At 40.5% G+C, this 9,865-nt stretch overlaps 2 protein-coding genes across 2 annotated transcripts; both read right to left on the bottom strand.

Moving 5' to 3' along the window:
• Positions 1-3,623: 3,623 nt before the first annotated feature.
• Positions 3,624-4,118, bottom strand: LOC138895870 (uncharacterized). The gene has a single exon (XM_070180613.1). The coding sequence runs from the start codon at positions 4,116-4,118 to the stop codon at positions 3,624-3,626; it is 495 nt and encodes a 164-aa protein (XP_070036714.1).
• Positions 4,119-4,633: 515 nt separating this feature from the next.
• LOC138895871 (uncharacterized) lies at positions 4,634-5,206 on the bottom strand. Its single transcript, XM_070180614.1, has one exon. It carries the CDS (start codon positions 5,204-5,206, stop codon positions 4,634-4,636), a length of 573 nt encoding a protein of 190 aa, XP_070036715.1.
• Between the last annotated feature and the right edge of the window lie 4,659 nt (positions 5,207-9,865).

Consider the following 9,865-nt stretch of genomic DNA (forward strand, 5'->3'; position numbering starts at 1 on the left):
GGGTATGACGGGGCCCAGTACCGTCCTTTATGCAGTTGTACACTCTATTAGAGGTCTGTATACAGTCATGTATAGTCGGATAGTATGTGGCCTTGTCGGCTCGCCCTACCGTATTCCGTATATATATGTACATATGTCTTTTGGGCACGTTTTCTCGCGTATGTTATTCACATAATTCAGTAGTTTACTGCAAGACGTTATGTATGTCCTACACTTATTTTATGTTTTATCTTAGACGTATGCTTAGGGGTGTTCGACAGGTAGGCTCGGGCACTCGTCATGGCCCATCAATTTGGGTCGTGACATTTTTATAAATCTAAGTCCACCATGAACAAGAGGCAGCTACCACCGGAACGTAGGTACGTCTTCAAATCTAGCTCCTGTCGATTACAACAACATCAGCATCCAACATCTGCACGCAAGGTGCAGAAGTGTAGTATGAGTACAACCGACCCCATGTACTCAATAAGTAACAAACCTAACCATAAGTTGAAAGTAGTGACGAGCTGGGACAAGGGTCAGGGTCCAACTCCAATAACCAGCAACAGTTCATAGCAATATGATAAAGATGGTACAAGAATTAATTCAGCTGGTTCACAGTTACGGAAAAATAGGCATGCTTTTCAAGTATATCACTAAAAACCCAAATCTTTTACCAAAATCACCAAAATATGAGTACGTTTGTAAAACTGTGATATTTCCCAAAACTTTCAACAGGTAAATATTTCATTTTCAAGTGGCATGAGGAAAGTACAACTCTATGCCTACATGTCAATGTGTATGTGAAGTCATGAATGATGCAATATCGTACAGCATGAGGAAAATGTATCTCTATGCCTGTATGTCAAGTGTGCATGTCGAATGCAATGCAACTCAGTGATAAAACCATATGCAATATCTCAGAGTATCAATTCACTCAGTCCTCCCAGTCAGTAAGTCAGTGAGTCAGTCCTCACAATCGCTCAGTCCTCCCAATCACTCGGCACTTGCTCTCGGCACTCGCACTCGCATTCGGCACTTGCACTCAGTAGGTACCTACGCTCACTAGGGATGTGTACAAACTCCGGAGGGGCTCCTTCAGCCCAAGCGCTATAACAAGTCAATCATGGCATAAATCAATAAAGCATGTTGCGGCGTGAAGCCCGGCCCTGTCATAAATCAATAATGCATGCTGCGGCATACAACCCGATCCCATCAATATCCTCATCATCAGGCCCTCGGCCTCACTCAATCATCAATCTCTCCAGTCTCTCAGGCTCACAATGTCATGAAAATCAGCCCAAAATGATGATGTGATGTATCAATAAATGGTAACAGAGACTGAGATATGATATGCAAATGAATGCGTATGATGAGTATGTAATTGCAATGTAAGCAAATAACTCAACAGCAGAAATAACCTCGGTGGGTCCCAACAGGATAAGCATATAGCCTAGACATGGTTTCTACCATGGATCACAGCTCAATTACTCTAGCACATAGAGATTTCATAGATACAAATAAGATTAGGTAACTACACAGCACCACAGAAATAACCGAGTCACAATTCACACGGTGCACGCCCACACGTCCGTCACCTAGCATGTGCGCCACCTCAACACCAAACACATAACACGTATAATCAGGGTTCATACCCTCAGCACCAAGTTTAGAAGTGTTACTTACCTCGAACAAGACAAATCCAATACCGAACAAGCCAAACGATGCTCCATAAATGACATCATGGGCGTACCGACCTCTGAGCAGCTCGAAACTAGCCAAAAGCAACTCAAATACATCAATTAATTCCAAAGGAAACAAACCCAATCGGTAAAGGTCGAATTATTAATCAAAAGCCCAAATGTCCAACCTGGGTCCTCGCCTCGGAACTCGATGAAACTTAAAAATCCGACAACCCATTCAATTACGAGTCCAACCATACTAGTTTCACTCAAATCTGACTCTGAATCGACATTCAAAATTCAAAAACTCACTCTATGAAGCTTTAGGCTAAAATCCCCAATTTTCTCTTTAAAACTCATAATCCAATTACCAAAAATGAAAATAAAATCACAGAATATAATCAAAACCGAGTGTAGAACACTTACCCCAATCTATGTGGTGAAAATCGCTTCAAGAATCATCTCAATCCGAGGTCTATAACTTCAAATATGAACAAAACAACCAAACCATCGATTTAAAGCTTCTGCCCAGTCATTTCCTCTTTTGCGGACACATGAGCCACTTCTGTGACACGAGCTCCACTTCTGCGGACTCCACTAGCCACCCGACCCCTCGCACCTGCGGATCTCCATCCACTTTTGCGCAACCACAGGTGCGAAGCCAAACACGCTTCTGCGCTCAATCCCACTTCTGCGCCTAAGACCATCGCTTTTGCGATCTTCCTTGTCCAGGTATCACCTCGCTTCTGCTAAGAAGACCCTGCATCTGCGACATCTCTTCTACAACCAATTGTCCGCAGATGCGGCCACACCAAAACCAACAGCCTTAGCCCAATGCAACATGCGACAGAATGGTCTGAACCTCGTCTGAAACTCATCCGAGCCCCTCGGGACCCCGTCCGAATATACCAACAAGTACCATAACATAACACGGACCTACTCGAGGCCTAAAATCACACATAACAACTTCGAAACAACGAATCACACCTCAAATCAAACTTAAATGATCTTTGAATATTAAACTTCCAAAACTTGCGCCTAAACATATCAAATCAACTCGAAATGAACTCAAATTTTGCACACAAGTCCCAAGTGACATAACAAAGCTATTTCAATTCCTAGAACCACAATCTGAATCTAATATTGTCAAAGTCAACTCCCGGTCAAATTTATGAACTTTTCAAACCTTCAAATTTCTCACTTTCGCCAATTAGTGCCGAATCCTTCTAGAAATATCCAAATGCAAATCCGGGTATACACCCGAGTCCAAAATCACCATCCGAGCCTAATGGAACCATCAAAACTCCGTTCTGGGGTCAAATTCACAAAATTCAAACTTGGTCAGCTCTTCCAACTTAAAGCTTCAACAATGAAATTCATTCTTCCAAATCGATTTCGAATAACCTAACAACCAAAACCGACAATTCACATAAGTCATAATACATCATATGGAGATACTCATGTGCTCAAACTACTGAGCGAAGTGCAATTTCTCGAAATGACCGGTCGAGTCGTTACACTTTACCACTAGAATTGAACCAATATCACGCAAGCGAGTTACCTCTTCCTTGACAAATTAATTCCTGACCTCAGCAATAGGACGTTTTTTCTATCTTACAGGAGGGATGTTGGCATCCAGGCTTAGTTTGTGCACAGCCAATTCCGGCAAGATACCAATCATATCTGCATGCGACCACGCAAAACAATCGATATTAAGTTTGAGAAATTCAATAATTGCTATGTCGCATTCTCCTTCCCTTTGCTATGTCCTGTCCCCAAGTGGAACTTGCTCTCCAAGAATTCTTTGAACAACGCGATTTGTTCATGTTCTTCCGTCGTGGATTTTGTTGCACCCGTTTCTTCTGGTACCTGAAAATATCTCGGTACCTGATAAGATTCCGATGACTCCTCCTCCTGGTTAACTTCGCTCAGCTCGGGAGCAGGCGCCGGTTCTTATAATTGCTATGTCGCATTCTCCTTCCCTTTGCTATTGGAAACAGATATTGCATTCATCTCCCTTGTTATCGGTTGGTCACCTATTATTTGTTTATCTCTCTCGGGAGTTGGGAACTTCAGTAACTGATGATATATTGATGGCACACCCTTCATCTCGTGCAACCATGGTCTCTCCAGGATGATATTGTAACCCATATCGTTGTCCACTACCTCGAAAAGGGTCTTCTTCATCACCCCCTTGACATTCGTGGGCAGCAGGATCTCTCCCCGGGTTGTCACGCTTGCCACATTGAACCCGCCGAGAAGTTTTGTGGCCAAAATGATACTTCTGATGAGCTTAGCTTGCTCCAACACTCTCCACTGGATAATATTGGTCGAACTTCCTAGGTCCATCAGAACACGTTTAATTTTAAAATCTAAGATATTTAGAGAGATTACCAGAGTCTCTTGCTGTGTGTTACTGACACCTTTGTCTTTTTTGCCGCCAAAAATGTCACACATTTAATCTCGTTCCCCCCGAAAATCATATTGATTGTCAAACGTGGAGGATCCTCTCCTTCTTTGTGAGGCTCCGCGTTATCACGACTACGGTCGTAATTGTTTTTAGCCCGATCACTAAAACATTCTCTGAGATGGTTGTTTTTCAGCAATGTCACCACCTTTTCATGCAGATGCCGGCAGTCCCCAGTCTGGTGACCGTTTGTCCCATGGTAATTGCACCAGAAATTAGGATCCATTTGGCTAGGATCCGATCTCATGGGCTTCGAAAATTGTGCTTCTTTAATATTCCTCATAGCCGACACCAGCTCCACTACGCTGACGTTAAAGTTGTATTTGGAAATCCTAGGGTAGGAAGAATCTCTTAAACCTGATGTTTCCTTGTCCAACGACCTGTTATTTTGGCCGTGACCAGTTCTTTTATCAGTGGCGAATCTATCCACCGACTAGAAACCTCTGTTGCATCCTTCTGCCCGTTCATAGGGAAAAAACTGACCCCTTGAAGACCGTTGAAATGTCTAGAAATCATCTTTTGATTTCTCTTTATTCTTCTCACGGTCCCAACCCTTAGCCGACACCGGGAAACTGAGCTGATCATCCTCAATCCTTATCTTTGAGTCGTACCGGTTGTGAACATCTGCCCAAGTTGTTGCCTGGAACTCGAACAAACTTTCTTTCAATTTTCGAGAAGCGTCGGAACTTCTCGGATTCAAACCCTTGGTGAATGCTTCAGCTGCCCATTCGTCCGGTATGACCAGTACCAACATCCTTTCCTTCTGGAATCTAGTCACAAACTCCCGCAACAACTTGGATTCTCTTTGTGCAATCCTGAATATGTCGGAATTTTGAGCTTGTACCTTTCTGGCCCCGGCAGGGGCCTTGATGAAAGAGTCCGCGAGCATCTCAAAGGAATCTATGGAGTGCTCGGGAAAAATTGAATACCATGTCAGGGCTCCCTTCGTAAGAGTCTCCCCGAATTTCATCAGTAAGACTGATTCAATCTCGTGGGGAGCTAAATCATTCCCCTTTACCACCATTGTATAGGTGGTGATGTTCTCTTGAGGATCTAAAGTCCCATCATACTTCGGCATGTATGACATTTTAAACTGCTTCGGGATCAATTCTGGTGTCGCGCTTGGTTTGAATGGAAATTGTGTGTACTTCTTTGGGTCCGACCCTTTCAACACTGGTGGTGTGCCCGGAATTTTATCCATTCAGGAATTTATCTCCCTCGTGAACTGTATGAGTTCGGTTTTAAAATAATCACTCTCATTGTTGTTACTGGATCCGCCACCGTACCGTCCCCCCCCCCGGCCCTGTCAAAGCCGACTTCGCCCCTTGAGATATTGTTATCGACCCTCTGTGTTGTTTTAATCATGGGAGCACTGGGAGGAACTGCACCTTGTCCATTCATATTATTAGAAGCATCCGACAATGCCTGGTTTAATTACTTCATGAACTGATCTTGTCGCGAGAGATGGCCCATAATGGCCCTTTGTTGTTCCCTCAAGATCCTTATTATTTCAACGACGTTCTCATCTTCAGCATCGTCAGGGGTTGCCTCTCGAACATGTCGTGGATATTTCCCATCGTGAACCGGCGCGGCCTCGTTCCCCTCGTTTCGGGTATCACTGATGGAATCTTCGTATTGAGACTGATTTCCTTGGGCCTCAACGTTGTGTGTGTTGTTGACACCATTATCTGCCTTTTTGAATGATTTTTGATAAGAACAAAGAATCAAACAAGTTAGTAGTAGATGCAAAGATCAATTCAATTACACAACTGTCTATGCCCCACTGTAGGCACCAAAATATTTACCCGTAAAATAATACAGTTAAATTTATATGCGGTCTATAGACAAGTGAATCGATTTTATCCAAGCAACAATAGATGAATTAGACAAAAATATAAGACTTAGCCTTGAAATTGAAATAAAACGGCATATATCTTAGTCCCGAGCGCAGAGCTACAAGGAGGCAGCAAGAACAATATAAATAAGGAAGAAAGTAAAATATTGTTGAACTTTTGATAGAATATAGTGTATGTTTGTCAGAAAATTCGTCCCCTTACAATGATAATAGAGCTCACTATTTATAGTTGCACCTAGGAAACAAGATTCTAGGATCAAGCCCCTCTTAAATGACAATTATGAGGGCCATTGAAGAATGTGTAATGGTGGGCAGTGAATGCCATATTCTCTGTAACGGATCATGCACTTAAAGCTATAGAATATTCTTCATTGAATGCTACCGGATGGCAGGCATTTATTTTGCTTTTATGAATATCATTCTCTCCGATGACAAGCGAGATTATTGCCTTCGGGTCCAACTGCCTTCTGTCTTCGGCTCCACGTGTCATTTTCTCGTGCGATAATTAAATATGAATATATTTTACCCCATACAGTTCTATTGGCCTCATTTAGGAGCTGGAGAAAGAAAATTCTTATGGGAAAAGAAAATTGAATAAAAAGGAGAAACTGTTCTTCTAATTACTATATTTTTCATATACTTATCCAAACTAGAAAGGAGTTGTTAGTTAAAAAAGAGCGAGTGTGTTGAAATATCTATTAAATTTCTAAATCTTTCTCTGAACTCTTATCTTCTATGCACTCATAAATAGAGGTAAACACATGCTGATTTATTGGGTTATCAATATTTTAAACTTTTAAGTATAAATATTTGTGAAAATTACTAAACTTTCAACAAATATTAAATTTTAAACTCCTAAAATTTAATGTTGAATCAGCCTCTATTCATAAACCATATATGATCTAAAGACATGATAATGCTCAATTACTATAATTATCGGCTGGTAATCGGTTCCTCGTTGCCATAACATTCAATTACTTTAGAATGTTTTTTAAGACATGGGCAGATTTATCTGAATCCAATAGTTTTGGTTCAAACTTTATGTATTTACTAAAAGGTCCACCAAATAAGTACGAGTAATAAATTTCTGTAAGGTATCAAAGCGTGCAGCGGAAGCACCCAAGAACAAATGCAATAGAGAACAAGAGAAGTAAAATATAGAATCAATAAAATATGACACACGTATTTTACGTGAAAACCCAAAACGGGAAATAGGGGTTTTCCTCGATGCAAAAGAGCTAGATCAATAGTTTATCTGGGACGAAGGGAGAAAGTTACGGGTGGCGACGAGCCAACGAATTCACTATGCGAGGAGAAGTACAAAAACATCCTCAAGGGGCAACAGAGGCACAACAAGGATGAAGAGGATTACAGGCTCTCATAATAATTTCTTTCTCACAAAGTTATGAATCCTTTGAAAATTAGGTTAAAGAATACCTTATACATATATCCCTTCTAAAATAAAAACTCCAAATAAAACAACTAATGTTGGTCAAGCCCACACGATATTTTGGGACATAAGTCTAACAATCTCTACCTTGGACCAAAATCTATCAAGCTCGCACCGACATAAAGTCTCGAAGGACAATCAAGCACCCACAACGCTAACCAAGTCCAAACAATATTGGAACTTGATAATACAAAGAGGATTAGTCAATACATCTGCAGGATTCTCTAAAGTGTGAGCTTTCTCCACCATAGTGTTTGCTGCATCAATAGTATCTCTGATGTAGTGCTTCTTGACATCAATGTGCTTAGTCTTCGAATGATACATATCATTTATTGTCAAGTGAATGCACTTTGGCTAACACAAACACAATGGTAACACCTTGTGCAACACCAAGCTCAATAACAAGACCACGTAACCAAGTAGCTTCCTTCATACCCTTTATAGTGGCAATATATTCTACTTTAGTCATGGACAAAGTTACAATAGACTGGAGAATAGCTCTCCAAAAGTAAAGATATAACTAGAAAGAGATCTACAACAATCAAGATCACCACTATAATTGGAGTCTGTGAAACCAACAACATCGTTAGATGTAAGTTTACCATTATCAAATACTAAGACAATATTAGAAGTACCATTTAAATAACGAAGGATCCATTTAACGGTGTTATAATGCTCTTTTCGAGGATTATGCATATATCTACTCACCATGCTAATAGCATAAGCCAAATCAGGTCTAGTGTAAACCATAGCATATATAAGGATACCAATAGTAGTTGAATAAGGTATGTGAGCTATGCTCTCCTTCTCTTCCTTCGTTTTCGGGCAAAGATCTAGGAACAAATTGAAGTAAACATGCTTGCAATTGCCTATATCAAACCAATCATGCATCTTCTCAATATATTTCTTTTGTGACAAGAACAGTTTACGTGTCTTTCGGTCTCTTTGAACTTCCATGCCAAGGATCTTCTTCGTTGTACCCAAATCTTTCATCTCAAACTCACAATTGAGTTGCACCTTCAAGTTATCAATAAGTGACTTGTCTTGGGAAGCAATCAACATATCATCGACATAAAGTAACAAGTAGACAAAGGATCCATCTGAAAATTAGTTGAAATAAACACAATTACAATATTAACTCCTAGAGTAGCCTTGCTCAATCATAAAGGAGTCAAACTTCATGTACCACTGTCTGGGAGCTTGCTTGAGGCAGTATAATAATTTCTTTAACTGACAAACAGAATGTTCCTTGTCAAAAACTAGAAAACCCTTAGGCTGATTCATATAGAGTTCTTCATCTAACTCTCCATGCAAAAAAAAAGTGGTCTTAAAATCAAGCTGCTTCAATTTCAAATCAAATAATGCAAGCAAAACACGAATAGAGGTATGGCGGACAACAGGAGAGAATACCTCACTGAAGTAAATACCTTCAAAAACCTCTAACGACCAACTGCGTCTTCAACCTTGGATCTTCAACTCGGGGGATACCGTCTTTTTCCTTGTAGAGCCATTCGCAAAATAAGGGTCTTTTACCCTTAGGCAGCAAGTACCATTTTTACGAACACTTTCAATTTCTTCATTCATCGCCACTAGTCACTTTGAGGAATCCTCATGTATACGGTCAAAATCGGTTAGTCCTTTGTACGAACTGGTCGAAATGGCAATGCTTTGGATCGAAGAGCATCTTTATAATATCAGGTTGAGGTCCGAAGTCAGGTCATCAAGCTTCGAGCCCTAGGGATCGATCAATATCGAGCTCGTTATCATTATCGAGCTCGATTTCAAATCAAACTATGATGCGAAGTGGAGTTATCGAGCTTATGAGGTAGAGACCGACCAATACTGACCCCGAATCAATACAAGACTATGAGTCAGAATCGAGCTCGAGTCAATATCGAGAGCTCGACTCGATATCAAGCTCGATATATAACGAGCTCATAGACAAGAGTCATTGCAACTGCACTAGAGGAGAGAATCATGGCAGGAATTATGAAAAAGTTAATTTATCATGGGTCTCCCACTATGTATTTTTAATTATATCTAAAGTAGGATCCCTCCACTATAAAGGGTATGGTTATTATTTCTGTAACGGCAAGTTCACATACATTGTAATTGAGATATCATACACTCCCATATTGGAGAGTTATCCCTTTTTAGCTTCATAGATTGATTCATCTTGCTTAATCCATAAATCAACTTCTTTCCAACTTTGCTTATTTTTCATTTTCTACAGTCAACACTCGATATCTTTATTCATTCTTACGATTTGTGTCAAGTTAACCACATACCCTTAGAACTACGTACAAATTTAACTCTATCCGTTTTTTGGGTAAACAGTTTGGCGCCCACTGTCGGGCTAAGGATAATAGTGATTATTTGATACGAATCTGCAAAAACGCACCATTTTACGCTTATTTTCGGAAGTGCCTTTG

Source organism: Nicotiana tomentosiformis, chromosome 7 (genome assembly GCF_000390325.3).
Source record: "Nicotiana tomentosiformis chromosome 7, ASM39032v3, whole genome shotgun sequence".
Lineage (NCBI taxonomy): Eukaryota > Viridiplantae > Streptophyta > Magnoliopsida > Solanales > Solanaceae > Nicotiana > Nicotiana tomentosiformis.

Excerpts from the sequence above, each read along its gene's own strand:
- LOC138895870 (XM_070180613.1), bottom strand. The coding sequence starts at position 4,118 with ATGTGTGACATTTTTGGCGGCAAAAAAGACAAAGGTGTCAGTAACACA.
- LOC138895871 (XM_070180614.1), bottom strand. The coding sequence starts at position 5,206 with ATGCCGAAGTATGATGGGACTTTAGATCCTCAAGAGAACATCACCACC.